Consider the following 15,615-nt stretch of genomic DNA (forward strand, 5'->3'; position numbering starts at 1 on the left):
CCCCTCTATAAAACAGCTGAGTAAAGCTAAGATTAAAAAAAAAAAAAAAGATTTACATTGAAGTTGGTCCAAATTTGAAAACCTTGTGCAAACCCTTCAGTTCATTTTATGTTTAAATCCAACCAAATTTTTTTTATTGCAAAAAAAGTGACAAGTTGAAGAGGAAGAACTACGAGAAGCTTTTGTTCAAAATATCTCCTCTGAAACTACATTACAATTCCACAAGTTCGTCTGTCAAGGGTCATTTACCCCCCCCATTGTATTCAATTCACAGCAACATCTCCATCACCACCTCCTCTGTGACCCCATTTCTCTGGCTTGTCTCGGCGCTTGGCCCCTTTCTCTTACTGGATACACATCGTCAGGGCTGCCTGATAGAGAGAGCAACTGTGTCATGCAAGGGCTTGGACATGTCTACAGATAAAATGGAATGGAGTATAATATATCTTGGATGACTTCAGGGAGGAAAAACAGAACAAAAATTATTTGACCTTCACATGTCTTGTTAAAGCTGCAGTAAGTAACTTTTTAAGAAATATATTTGCTACATATTTGCTAAAACTGTTGCTGTGTTTTTACACTATAAGACGGATAATCTTTGTCAGCCTCTGTGGTAGCAGTTTTCTAGTGAGCGTAACAATGCATGTTAAGGCAAATTTGGTGTTTCCAGTATTAAAATGGGCAGTTGTGTTTTCAAGAGGGACTCAAGTATTCATGGATCTCAGCTATTCACCCAGCAAATACTGGAGGTCTGCTGTATTTAGAAATATTTCTAGCTACAATAAAGCAGGATAGTCATGGAGCAGAAACTAACGTGGGGCCAACTATCACTGCTAAGTGAAACTAAAGTTGCTCAGCCATGTCCACTAAGCAGCTGCTTGCGGGCTGCACCTGAGCAGATAGCCTGACTAATTAACAAGCTAATATCAGCTTATTAAGCTTGAGTGAAAGATAAGAGCAGAGCAGCAAAAACCTTTAATGATCGGCACAATGCAAATGCTTAAGTGGAAACTAAGGAATAATTTGGCTCTGAATATAAAGAAGGTCATGAAGGGGGTCAAGGATTTTAGGAGGGGAAAAAAAAGATCCCATCCTCAAACATAAAAATAAAGTGTGTGTGTGTGTGTGTGTGTGTGTGTGTGTGTGTGTGTGTGTGTGTGTGGAGAGTTCCCACATTTATTCCTGAGGACTCCTATGTCTGAAGATCTTTCCTGGGCAGCAGACAGGAAAGAAGGACGAGGAAGGCCCAGCAGCAATTCCACTTCTTGAGAGTCCTCAGATGGAAAAGACTGGAGGGGATGCTGCTGGTGACCTTCAATTGCTCCACCGTTGAAAGTGTGCTGGTGTATGGTATCGCTCTCTGATATGCTGGCTGCACTGAGGCTGAGAGGAAGAAACTGGGCCGGGTGATAAAGTCAGCTGGTAAGATAGCTGGCTGCCCTTTACACTCCATGTTCAAATGTGTTTGCAGCAGTACAAGTTACTGTTTCTTTTACCAAGTCAGGCTTTTTACAGCTTTAGTGGAAATACCTTCGTCCAATAAAACCAAGGCACTTTAACAAAACGTTAAACTGTGTAAATCCCATACCAACATGAGCCTAACCCCCAGCAACAGGACATTAAAGTCAATAGGCGCAGTTAGGGTCAAGGTCAGGAATGACGGAAGCAGAAAACTTTCTTTTTAGCAGTTTTTATTGGACTAGCTAAAGGCCAGAACAAAATAACTTATCATCTAAGTAAGAAAACTGCTTAGGACTCTGCTTTACTCTCTCGATGTAAAGCAACTTTAGTAAAGTTGCTCTACAGTTTTCCAGAGTTGAGCCACGTGACATTGACAGAAACAAAAACCTTTACACTAAACGTCAGACGTAAATAGAGTACCATCATTATGGCTTCTCCGAAGATGCATTGGGACAAAATTAAAGCAAACATTGTAAACACCGTTTGGATCGGTTGCAGTCGGGCTCTCGCTCCTATTTTAAGCGACTCGACAGCTTAATGGCAAGAAGCTCTGCTGAGATCTCCCCAAAGGAAAACGTCCTGTAATGAAATCCAGTGGGAGGCGAGCTGTTGCTGGATAACAATACTCCACATGTGAGTCAGACCGTCAGCCACTCCGGGAAGAGTGTTTTCCAAATTCCCAAACTGTGACTGGGAAAAGGTCAAGACACACTTCATAAAGCTTTTATGGACTACCTTTGAGAGACTGCAAAGTGCAGACAAGGCTACTTGTACCACCAACTGATGTAACTCAACCGTTGCCAAGTTTCATCCAGGATAGACTATTTTTTGGTTAAACAGAAGAGAACTCGTCTCGATTGCAAGCATTTTGCCGCTTGCGAAGATGCAGTCGTTGCAGCTTTAAGTGGAACTACGTTTAAAATGAAATGACCATCGAACGCAATTGGGCATGTCGAAAAAGATCAATGTTAGCAGCTTATCTGTGTCCAACACATCCTTGGAATAATGCTGAGCTCTGAATAGAATCTGCATGTATTTGCCTTTTGTTTGACATCTCACAGAAACAAATGTGAACAGAAGAGGCAAAACGTAAACCACACAGGTTTAGATCCATGGACAGAATTACCATAAAAGTACCTGATAAACCGCTATCTAGTCCATTCAGTTGCAAATAAGGACCTGCTACTTTGCTACATTTTATTTTTAATTATAGTCATTTAGCAGCTGACAGAGGAAACCTGTTTATTTAACGTGGTCCAACTGCGAAGATTTTTATAGCCTATAAATGCTTTACGCCCCGCTACAAGGGAAGATTGGGCCATAAATTAGAAAATAAAACCCCTCAATTTAATGTAAAATAAAACTTTTTTAGATACAGCGAGAAAAGTAAGTGTAGAGATAAAAATCTGTGCCAAATTTGATTTTAAGACAAGCGGTATATCCAGTTCCAAAGCCAGCGGGTGGATCGATCATGCTTCGGGCTTGTGCTGCAGCCCGGGGCATATTTTACTCATAGTGGAGTAGAATCAAGCCAATAAAAGAAAACATCACACCATCTGTAAAAGGAAAAAAAAAAAAAAAAAACTGCTGACGATAAAAAAAAGAGCAGGGAAGAATAATGATCCCAAAGAAAAGTTTAAATTACCACAACGGCCCAGATGCCTCCTTGCAGAAACAATCGGAGAAAAATCTGCAGAAAATGAACCGATAAGACTCTCAGTTGGCAACAAAGCATTTACAGGCCAAAGACAGCTGCCGACCTGAAGGGCGTTCAATCCTTTCCTGCAAGTGCTTTTGCATTTTAGGCTTGCGGAGGCCATAAAAGATGCAAATACAAAAGTAACGCCATTTAAAAATTGAAGACAACCAGCCTTTTGGAGAACATTTTGTATTCTACTTGCTTAGCTGCTCTCATGATTGGAAAATTTGCCCTGTGGTGCCCGCACTGTTTAATGCATTTCTATTTACATACGTTTCAACTCAGGTCGATCACACAGACAAGTGGTAATGGACCAAGCCAGCTGCTTAAATAGACAGAAAAAGTAAAAACGCTAAAAGCATTTTTTTTTTTTTTTTAAATGAACTACCAAGCATCTGATGATTGAGCAGGGAGTGATGTCGAAGCTTAACAAACGCACTCCAGTCTGCGACATTGCAAACATGGAGTCGTTTCCAAGATGTTTTGGCTACGTAGATGAATTTGCATTCGTGCAATCAATCACCGCGATCAACATCATCATCTGTGGTAAGAACAACCCTGCTTGCTGAAGTGAAACTGCACTCAGTCAGCCTTATACACAGATGACATTGATGAATGGGCCAGGAGATTGGGAAATGAGACAAAAGGAAAAACATTAAATAAAACCCATTATCGTTTCTGGGTTCTTTTTTTATTTATTTATTTATTTTTTTTTTTTCTGAAGGAGTGGAAATGAATAGAAAAGGGTGGAGCTGTCAGCCGACGACGTAGAGAGATGGACATTACAATCCCAAACCAGAACAGAGCTGCACAGCAATCTGACAACTTCAGGAAACAATTTCATCTCGAAAGGCATCCCATCGGCAATCATGTCAGAAAGCCTATGGGGAGGCCTCCTTCTCCGCCGCTCCCCCCGCCTCCTTTTGGGGTGATATCAAAAAGCTGTGCTTCGACTTCAGAGCAGTCATCTTCGAAAGTAAATAACATGCAAGATAAGTGAGTCTACCTGACAACTTTAACAAATGATCGTATCTGTGTTTAGGATATGCTGGCCGTGCATTCTGAGAAGAAGAAGAAAAAAAAGGCTGTGTTCACACGACTCTCGGATGCTCAGAAAGACTCGGAGAAGAATAGCGATTCCTGCGGTGATTCTGGGTAATGTACGGGTAAGTGCAGTGCGCTATGGGAGCAAAACAGTGTATAAATCAGCACTTCCAGTCGTTATTGTGCTAATTTCTCACACCTGCCCCTGGGAAGCTTTTTGATTAGCAGCTTCACAGCTGTTGCTCCACTTGCAGCAGTTTATCTCCATAAGTGATTGCTGATAAATTCTCCCGAGACTGATGCAGAGCTCCTCTGAGATGTAAATGTGAGACTTAAAGAGTGGGCCTGTGAGCAGATTCGAGGGGTGGATCTTTGCTCCTATGGCGCTCATTACTGATATGAGAAAGTCTGATGGCTCGTTCCGTTTCTGAACACATATCTGAATAAATTAGCGGGGGACAGTTTTAATGTGACAAAATTTTAGTATCAAGGTCAGCCAGACGATACCGACAGCACGGTACGACCTGAGCGAAGTTGACCTTCTGACCTTCCTCAAATCTAATAAACTTAGTATAAGACATTTGTGCAGAAAAATGCTTTGTTTGTGCTGCTATCATTAGAAAAAACAAAAACAAAAAAAAACTAAGTTTCTGGAGGTCATAGAAGGTCAACCCATTTGTGAAATCAAACAAATCTGGTGTCAATCAACTGAGCTACATTTGTGTTGGTTTGTGCTCTCAAAATGTGTGTTTGAGCTGCTTTTGTTTCCACGATATTAATTAAAGTTCAAAGGTCAAAAGTTCAACCAACCCCTCCACATTAACCAAATCAAACAAAATTGCTTTTTTTTTTTAAAGCTTATTTATAAAAATCTGAAAACAGACTAAAGGTTTCCCAAATCCCAAAATGCAAGTATTTCTGATTGTGAACTACAGATGATCAGATGCAGTCCTTATGTGAACCAGATATTCTCTGCTAACAAGACATTTTTATTTTATGAAAAACAACAGATCAACTTCAGAACTACTTTCTGTTAACATACCTTGAAGACACACAGATTCGCATCTAGGACGAGGTGAGCTCTTAATGATTTCTAAGGCTTCCAATAAGAGTGGAATTGATGATTCTGGTAAAACAATAGACTTTTTAACCACTAAATGTACTCAAATTAAATATTTTTTGTGATTGTGATACTGCAAAAAAAAAATTGTATTAGATTATAATTCTTTTTAAATGGTTTCACTAGGGGTGCCAATAACTGTGATGGGTGTTGAAATGGTTCTTCAGTGATGGATGATTAGGAAATTTTAAGTGCCTAAAATTCTGCTGCCACATGAAGATATTCTGCATAATCATTTAAAAATAAGGTTTATGTCGAGGCAGGACAAATAACTTTTTTATTATTATTATCATTGTCAACAAACACCGCCATAAAACTAAAAGGAAGAAATTATTTATCCCATTCACATTTTCCGGCCGTGTGCCACGGAACTTCATTATCCTCTAAAACTATTAAAACCACATGAAAACAGCCACGGCAGAGCAGTAGGTGTCACATTCCTTCATTAACGCGGAGAATAAACTTTGTTTTGCAGTATGGCGTTGTTTATATGAGACGGCGGATGCACAGAATGTGACCTTGTCCTCATGGATACCGTCACCTGCATATTAAACTATAGAAAACGATCTCAGTTTGACCCAGACATGGCAGCTCTCTAATGGTCAGTTCCTTGGCTAATAAGCGACGCAGAAATGAACCAAACATGTCGCGGTGTGAATTTACTTTATTATAATAAAGTTATCACTTCATAAAGCCGACGCAGAACCGGCCAACTGCACTGATCAAATATATTTCAGGAAACGACTGCTACTGCACAAAGCTGGAGTTGGACGCGTTCCCTCACCACTTATTCGAGACGATATTAAAAAAGAAAAATGGATGCTTTCTGGAGACTCCAGACAGTCTTTTAGTGGCTCTCGCCGCGGTTCTCCAGGGTCTGCGTTCCATTCTAATGGCTTTCAGAACACTGTTGTGTTCTGACGACAATTCCCTAATGTCAAATCAATTTTAATTTAGAAGTGGCTGCAGGCCATGTCAGCAAAAGCGTCTTAGGGCCTTCAAAGAGATACAGTGATGTAGTTTTAATGCTTGAACAATGCTTTTAAGAAATTCCTGCTTTCTTCGGAACAGAAGTACCCCCCATTATGGTGGTATTTATGTGCAAATGGATCTAATGAAAGTGACAGTGTGCTCAGTGTAGGGCCATTTGGGGATTATGCTCTTTCTTTCAACCAGATTTCTTTTAGTTGGGTAGTGTTTTGGAAAGGTTTATGAAACACTGAGGCATTGTTTGAAATGTTGGAAAAAGGAAACAAGAATTTGATTGGTTGAGAGTTGAATCTATGTCATACAAGGTCATTAGAAGTGAGTTTGAATATGCTCGCTGTAAAAACGAAGTCTTACCAAGTGTTTTTGGCCTAGTCTTTAAATATCTCATTACACTTGAAACTAACTTAGTGTTTTTTCATCAAGAAATACGAGCTTGTTTTAAGTAAACACATAAAAAGGACTACTTCCACTGGCAGATTATTCCACTTATAGGAAAAATGTCTTACTATAAGTGAAATATTCAAGAAATATTGACTTAAAACAAGCTCATATATGTTACTGATAAGTTTACCTCGGTAGAATTTAGTTTTTTTAAGTGTTTGAAGCCCTAAAATTACAAATTAATATCACAATCAAAAACTCCTGGCAACCAAGATGGTTAAAAGAAACAAGCTAATAAACTCACTATTTCCCCCTCCAGTTGAGGTTGCAGAGACATGTTGCAGGTAATTTACCTCTGGAGGATTTAAAACCTGCTAGAAACAAATCCTGGCGAAAGTTGTCGACCCCGAGTCTTTGTGTTAAATGTTACCGTGGGCTTATGTCTGACCTGCTGGAGAGGTTGAGCAGTTCGTGCTTGTCGGAGACGGTGGACTTGTCCTCCAGCTCCCACAGCAACACGTTGATGAGGTGGGAGTTTTTGATGACTATGGGCACCTCCTCGAACATATTTTCAAAGCCGACGCTGGCCTTCTTCAAGCTGGAGGAACAGAACGTGAAGATGATAAAACCACATGTTATAGTTGGCTCACATTCAATGAACTGCGGTTAAGATTCAGGCAGTTAGTCTGCATTTCCACTCAGATGAAAAACAGGAAAAAAAATTAGTGGGTAGAATCATATCACTGACAGAAATATGTGCCCTTAACCAAGCAGATTAACCATTAAGCAATCTATATAAGGTATCCACTAACAGTTCCGGTAAGAACAAGCACACCGTCTGTCAACCGAGTTAAAAATGTATAAAAGGACATGAGGTTGTTTTAAAGGGGATGGCTTCCATAACAACCAGCCACATTAACCTTTAAACAGAGCTGTTTTTCTATCGAAGTACATTTGCATTCAATTCCCAAAATCTGCCTTTTACTGTTGAAAAGGTAATGTTTTGCAATGTTACTCCCCACCTGAGAATTATATCTCATCACTAAAAGAAAAGGGAAAATAAAAACAAATCTTAGGCACGCTGCATTTTGATTAAGTTGCTTAACAGCACATGCCCTTGAAAGCCCCCCCCACACCCCCGCCCCAATCTCCTGGTGACACTAAATGAAATGACTTTGGTTTAAGTTTGGTTAATATCTCATGTGCAGCTAATAAACAGAGTTTCAACACGTTTTCAGAGAAGATCACATGTGCCTCCAGGCTCAGGGATGGAGGATTCCAGAAGTGAGTGGTCGGGGGAATAATGGACAAACGAATGGATGGACAGATGGATAATGGACAGATGACTAGATGGAGGGATGGCTGGCAGGATGACAGACAGATAATCAGATGGATGGCTGAAAGGATGAATGCATAAGAAATAATGGCCAAATGAACCGATGGATGGATGATGAACAACCAAATAGATTGATGAATGGAGGGAAAGACAGAGACAAATGGAGTCTTGAGAATGAACCAAGGAGATCATGGTGAACAAATGGACAGACGGACAGACAGGAGGATGGATGCATGGCCGGCTACAGAACAGACAGAAAACTAGACAGAGAAATACTCGTATTTGTCCATGGATGGATAAATGATAGAAAAAGGATGGAGAAGAAAAGGACATTTCAATGGATGGATGCGTAAGAAATAGTGGGTATATTTACAGATAAATGAATGGACTGAAGAATTGCTGGAAAGACAGACAGTTGGACACACTTTTGAGAAAAGGAAGGACGGATGGACACATAGGAAGACACATGGATTGTGGAAAAACACTTGGATGTATGGTGGACAAATGGATGCAAGGACAGACTGGAAACTGCTCTGTCTTCTTGTCCAATATTCATCCAAACCTGGAAACAATCTAAAGTTTTCCAGTCTGCTATAGTCCACCGCGCTACTCGTGCAAAGCGCACATGCTGCAAACAAATGTCAAAGATTGGCTTGGTAGATCCTTGCTCTAGGATCAATACACATAACTGCATTATTCTGCCTTGTTTACTGTACCACAGACCAGCATGTCTGTGCCATAAATGGGGAAGAAAAGAATAATGGGATCTTTTAAGATATTATATTGATTAAAAGTCTTTTATATTCTAAGTAGAGCATCACCTCAGGCAAACATAAGGAGAGACGCTGACGCACAAAAGTGGGTTTCTGTCTGAAGCTTAGAACGGAGGACAACTCGTCTCGGAATAAATTATAAGAGTCTGTAGGAAAAATCCATAGTTACATAAATACTGCTTAGGAATTTGGCACAATTATCAATCTGGAGTACTTTAAAGTATTTGCTGCATACTGTGACCTTTCCAAATGTCTGCAGCGTGCACCGTACCATAGGCAGGACAAATTACTGAACCATACTGGACACTGGCACACTTAATGTCAAGCTCTCTTGTACGTTGGGCCCCACTGGATAAAGTCAAAGGTTCCCTACACGGGCGGACTAATTTGATGCTGTAGATTGTGTGCTGAAGTGGACACTATTGACCACTGCCTGCACAGCCCAGTGGAGCTGGAGGGAGGTTCAAAGGGATCAGGCCACTCAACTCTTATCTCTCTGATGTTTTTCCATTTTAAAAGCATGAACAAGATTTGCGAGCATATATAACCTCAAATATAGATGAGAAAGATGGAGGGGCTGGGGATTACGCTGACTGAAGCTGATATTGGGGAAACGACATTTGAAGTTTGACACATTTGTAGGACAAAAAAGTTGAAAATCACTAGGGGTGGACAAGTTGGACTTGAAGTTTCATTACAATATTTAGGTAATTTTTAGGTAACTGTATGGCTGTGACTCAAAGGCACAACATCTACAGCTCCACAAACACAAATACTGCTCTAGAAAATCATTCCCATTTATAATACACTTCTTTAAGACACCAATCACAAAGAATTGTGAATTGAACCACTAAGTTGCACACACTGCATTTAATCATATGCAATAAATTAAAAATCTTTTAACAAATTTATCACAAGAATTTAATAAATGACACAAAAGGCCAACCCCAACAATCGCAGATTTTGTTGCATTACTTGTTCATTTTGACAGTAAAAAACCTGAGAAAATCCTGTAAATTTGCATCGATATCATTCTTAACCATCATATTCCAATCATATGCTTGTTAAAAGCACTGATTGTAGCTACAGCAAATCATAGGAACTAATGAAAAGCTGCAGAAAGGAGTAGGCTCTCGACTCGTGGCCAAACGCTGGCTCAGGAAAAGACTGGGGGGCAACAAAGACAAAAATATAGAGAAATAAAAATAACAGAAATAGCAAAGAGCAATAAAACAGTGCTATTAAAAAGTCCCTCTGTCTGTAAATACACTTTGTAGGAGTCAGAATGCAAATCGGAAGGTTCTGAACAGTCCGTCACCTAGCGCCTCCGGGGTTTTATTATTGGACAGATAACGCTTGCACTTATCTGAACATGTGTGCCGCGTCCTCACGTGCGTGTTTGTGTACTATGTGAGGCCGGCTGCACTCGGACTGCTCCGAACCACAAGGAAAACAGTCCCCTCATTACGTTCATTTTTAGCCGCAATTTAAAAGCAATTACGATAAGCCTTGAGGTCAGAAAAAGCGTAAACATGGAACATTTGTTCGACGGGCAAGGGCGAGCTGATAAATCATCATCATCTTCATCAGCATCCATCTCCAACTGCCAGTAAATGACTCCCCCGTGGACGCGCGTTGCTGCATTTGCATCCGCTGAATAAACAGAATCAAGAAGGGGCGAAAAAGCTACGGTTTTAATTCTACATCTCGGTAAGTAATGTTTGTCCATGAGTGGATACACAAATGGAGACAAAGGATAGACAAGTGCGTTGCTCTGTGATGTCACTTACCCTTCAGTGGTGAAGTCCTTCTCCTTGCAGATCTCCATGAGCTTCGGGGTGAGTCTGTAGGCTTTCAGGGATAGGGAGCCTTGGGCTGTTTTTATAGGGTCTACGATCAGAGAGCGGGGAAAAAGTTCTTAAACAGAATCATGTATAATTAATAAAGTAAATGAGCCAACTTTTAATTTCATTGTTTTACGTTCAAGCTGTAAGTGAGCCAGCTTACAACAGACATACACGATGAGATTTGCACATCAGTCTAGCAAAATGTCTCCGATGCCTACTGGTTGAACTCTTATCAGACATGTCAGACAGCCAACCAAGCTTATTGCTGCACCGAATGCAATTTTCTGGCCAATCGCTGATCGTTAAAAAGCTGATCGATAAAAGACAATATCATCATGTATCGGTTGTGTTCCCAACTGTGCATCCCAGTTCTTTAGCCTTGGGGACACACAGTGTCCTCATGGACCCATTGACTAACTTGTAAGCGTTTTGAGGGTGACAAAGGGTTGATGACTGTGCTTTGTTCTCCATCGTTTCCATCCAGGGATGCCGTCTCACAGAATCAAGAGTTTCACATTTTTAAAAATGTCTTCATTTACAATATCACAGAGTTCCTCTCATTGGAGCTGAGGGACCAGTCCCAACTCCTGAAAGACAGCTCCACGTCATAATCCCCTCTACACCAAACTTCACAGTTGACACTAATCTGTCAGGAAACTTCAGGTCGCTTAGCAGCTGTCAAACCCAGTTTGGGTTGCCACACAGAGAGAAAGGTTTCAATTCTCCAGAGAACATGTCTGGATTGGTCTAGAGTCCACTTGGTGATATGTTTTATCCCCAGTATCAAAATGTTTTGCATCAGAAAGCTATCAGTGTTAGCAATATCACAACAGCAAAGGACTGCTTAGATAAAATGCAGCACAGAGTCTATTTCAAGTGTCACATGTTCTCTCTGTGCTTATTGAAAATAGATCTGGACAGTGGAAATGACTAAGTGTCCAGCTTAACTATATATTTTCTTGATATCAAACATCCTTATTTTGCGATGCTCTTGGTGGCGTAAGACTTAGATACAGCTGCTCAATCATGGAAGCCAAATCTAAGAACTTCTGTATCCATTGCTCGTGAGCTAATCTGAAAGCCACATGAAGTTCAAAAGTCTGTATCTATTGATTTTGCAGGAAGTTGTTGATCTTTGAACTAAGTGCCTCAGCATCCATTGACCCCACTGTTTTCTTTCTTTTTTTTTTTTTTTTGCACAGATTACCTTCAGATAAAATCAGTTAAAACATATTTCTGTTGTAAAGTTTTTGGGGAAAGTGTAATGATACTGTGCTACCATGATATATATGCATTTTATTTTAACTTTGATACGGTCAGAATCTCAAACTGATATGCATTTAATTTCCTGCCTGTAGTCCAGTCATAATTAGATGTTAAAACAAAGTGCGAACATACAGCTCATTTAATATATCTAAGATTGTTGGAATATGTCAGCTAATGATTCGCTATATAGTGAATTTTCAAGGATGCAGCCATGTTCTGTAGATGCCCTTTAACTAAAAGCTTAATGATGAAGTTTCACAGGCTTGCTTTCTAACTTCCTGGCCATTAAACAAGTTCAACTACTGGATCTGCAAATGGAACGTAATGACATGACAATAATAATCAGGATTTGTTTCCGTTAATGAAACACAAAGGTTTGTATCTGCCCTCCGTCCCCAACACCATCAGCCAGACATTATAATAGCTCCAACACAGAAAGCATTGTGTTCCTGCTGACAGTAAAAGTGGTTCATTGAAGACTCGTTTCGAAATGCTGCTAACGTCCCCGTGACAAAGTACGAAAGAGAAGTCTCGAGCCGTCACTCATCTCTAAAGTGTTCTTCAGAAAAAACAGACTTTAAGCTCCACTCAGACTTTGTATCGTAGCGTGTTCGTGGAAGAATACGGTGGCTTGCTAAAGATGTCATACTCCTTGAACATTTTCATATTTTGCCTCGTTACAAATCACCAGCTTCAGTGGATGTTATTAGGTTTTTCAGAAAATGAGAACACATAAAGATGTGCACAATTCTACAAAGTTAGAAGGAAGTTGATGCTTGGGTTTAGTTTTTTAAACAACAAAAAAAAAATCTAAAAAAATGTGGCATGCATTAATATTCAGCCCCTTTTTTCTTAAATACTCTCTAAATAAAATCCAACACAGTGAATAGCCTTCACTGGTCATCTAAACATGACCAACTCCACATTAACTTATGGCAGTGGATGGGTCATGCTTGAGGACCTAGATATACGTTTCTTCAAGAAAAAAGGGTAAAAAAGCAATAAAATAATTCAGATGAAAACAGATTCAGGTTTTAAAATCGCCCAATCAAAGTGGTGCATGTTATGTTAGTCAAGCTCAAAAAATAGTCAAAAAGAGTTTGTGGTTGTAGCGTGACAAAATGTAACTTCTGTGAAGCCAATCCGGTTAATCTAGTGTGTTAATCTAATTTACTCATCTGTGAATATGAATGCCAAAGAGCTATTAGCAAAAGATGGATGCTGCACCTCAGAGTTGTTGTGTCTGGATCTTCCCCGACTTATATGGCGCATGACTCACAAAATGACTGATATATGCAGTCTTTAAGGTATGAAGACTGTTTTTACCTCCCTCCACACGTCCCGTTTCCACAAATTTTATTTAAAAGCAATACGGCATCCATAAGCTCTTCGAAACCTCTGAAGGAGAAGACTGGAAATGAGGAAAAAATAGTCACCAAGATTCAAGAAAATGAAAACGGAAAAAAAAAAATAATAATAGTCAGAGGACCTTCAGAAAACTTGAAAAACTATTGATGGAGAAAATATTAAACTGTTACAATCAAGTCTTTCTGCTTGGAAATGTAATAGAAAGAAATCTAAGATGGTTTGAAACATTTCACAGGTACAAAATCCCACAAATGATTTTAAACATTACACAGTACAACAAAATTCTTACAATAATTATCCAGGCAATTCATAAAAACTAGATGCAAGCTATCAGTTTTTTTCTCTTTATGCAGCAGGTGCAATAACTGAGATTCAACCAACTGAGAGTGAGCAGGCTACAATTCACCTGAAGTTTTTGTGTAATTTATTCACTTTCCCAAAACGTCAGCCTTGACGAGCTATTTGCCTACAGATTCGCCAGTCGAAATAAAGACTGACGGTTGACAGCAGGTCTCAGTTGTTCCCCGGTGAGAGCAGAGAAGGCCAACACGAGGATTGCTCCATTAAATCCACAGGAAGTGTGCTGGCTGAATTAAAACACTGAGTGATCCTGATTGAACTCTAAAGAGCCTCTTGAATTCAGACACAAAGCCTTGATCTATTTCTGAGAACAAAGACCTGCTTCTTCCGTGTGACGCACAGATAATTTTATGCATTAGTCCCGTTGGTCAGTATGCAAGAAAAACAGAATGTACTTATGTTTGATCTGCAAATGTCAAAAAAAAAGAGACTCGGATCAAGACAACCAAGAGCGCAGAATAAGGTCTGAAGGAAAACGCCCGTTGCTTTCAAATAACACAAATTAGGTGGAGAGCTGTTGTTCACTGCTCCCCCAAATAATCAAATAAGAGCATCTCAAAAGCATTTTATGTCTTCCCAATCTAATTTTAAGATCGATCCTGATTTAATGTAGAATCTAAGTTTATAATTGAAAATGTTCTTTATTTCAGTTATTCTGATCAAATGATGAAACATATGATTCAATAAACAGTGTAATATTTAACCATTTATATTGATACAATTTTATTGTTTATAGTTTGCAGCTACTGAAAACCAAAAATTCTGTTTCACAGAAAATTAATATACAATATTAAATTGCTAAGAAAAAAAAATTATTAGAAATGTGCCATTGCCACTTGACTCAATGTAAAGTTGAGTTGAAGGAAAAATGTTATCTAAAAAAAGATGCACTATAAACAGGGCAACTGTCCTGCTGAGAGGATTTTGAAGCCAAGTTCATTTAACAGTTTAGGAGAAACTTACAAGGTGCAGATTAATTTTGTCTTATGGAAATTTTTGCTGATGAAATCATGATGGAAATGATTCAGATCAACTGATTAGTTTCTACTCTGTACAGATCTATCTATGCTGTGGCATTTTATTTCCATTTTGTTGCAAGTTTGTATTTGGATAAAAGGTGTACACCAATATCCACGCTTGAACTTTACTGGACACGAAAACCCAAACAAAGAATAAATGCAATATTTTGTACCGCCCCTGACGTGGTTCTGAAAAATGAGGAAGAAGCGCACAGGGTCTGCTAATGGAGACGAAACCGGTCAGAACCGGTCAAAGTCAAGCGGCTTTAGATCCATCTGCAGTCGGTGAAGCACAATCTCCAATTCTGCTTGATATTTAGAGAAAATGATCATTTCCTTAAAAGCCAATCAGTTTCTCAGCCAAAGTACCTTCAAAACATAAACCTCTAATTACCCCTGTGCGTGTCCATGTCAAACTAGTCGATATACTAAACCGACTCGTTCAACGTATTTACCCAACTGGTTTTAACAACCTGTCGTCCCGTACAGGCACCGGACACCGGTTCGGTTGGCTGGCTGATTGATTCTTTCATCGGTATAAAATGACCGGTGAGCTAATGACAAAGAGAACAGGAAAAAAAAAAAGAAAAAAAAGCAATCGATGTTTGTTTCCCCTTTGACTTTAAGCAGAGATAATGTAAATTCCTTTGGGGTGCTTTGATCCGTTAAGTGCTGCATTATTGATTGACATTAGCGGGAGGCCTCTTTTAGAATGAGAAAAGGCTGCGGTGCCCCGCTGCCAGAGCCACCGGCTGGCAGGACCGGTCACAGACTTGCAGCTGAAAAATTCTTCTAATCTATCTTGGGTCTGAAAATGATCTTAAAAGGTAGAACCTGACAGAGTTTGCTGGTGAAACTCAAAGCTGTCTTTTTTTTTTTTTTTTTTTTTTTTTAAAAAAGGGGGCGGTTTTTTTTTTTTTTTTCCCTTAAAAAAAAAAAAACAACTTGGAA

At 39.5% G+C, this 15,615-nt stretch overlaps 1 protein-coding gene across 1 annotated transcript in view; it reads right to left on the bottom strand.

Moving 5' to 3' along the window:
* The window catches only part of LOC106953580 (eukaryotic translation initiation factor 3 subunit H), an 83,645-nt gene that overhangs the window by 21,367 nt on the left and 46,663 nt on the right, over window positions 1–15,615 (bottom strand). Inside the window, exons 4-5 of the mRNA XM_015042456.1 lie at window positions 10,595–10,694; window positions 7,144–7,293 (exon numbers count right to left, since the gene is read on the bottom strand). Coding sequence (XP_014897942.1) covers window positions 7,144–7,293; window positions 10,595–10,694 — 250 coding nt within the window. The remainder of the gene's footprint in view (window positions 1–7,143; window positions 7,294–10,594; window positions 10,695–15,615) is intronic.

Source organism: Poecilia latipinna, unplaced genomic scaffold (assembly GCF_001443285.1).
Source record: "Poecilia latipinna isolate Pla-1442-1.1 unplaced genomic scaffold, P_latipinna-1.0 Scaffold590, whole genome shotgun sequence".
NCBI classification, from domain to species: Eukaryota; Metazoa; Chordata; class Actinopteri; order Cyprinodontiformes; family Poeciliidae; genus Poecilia; species Poecilia latipinna.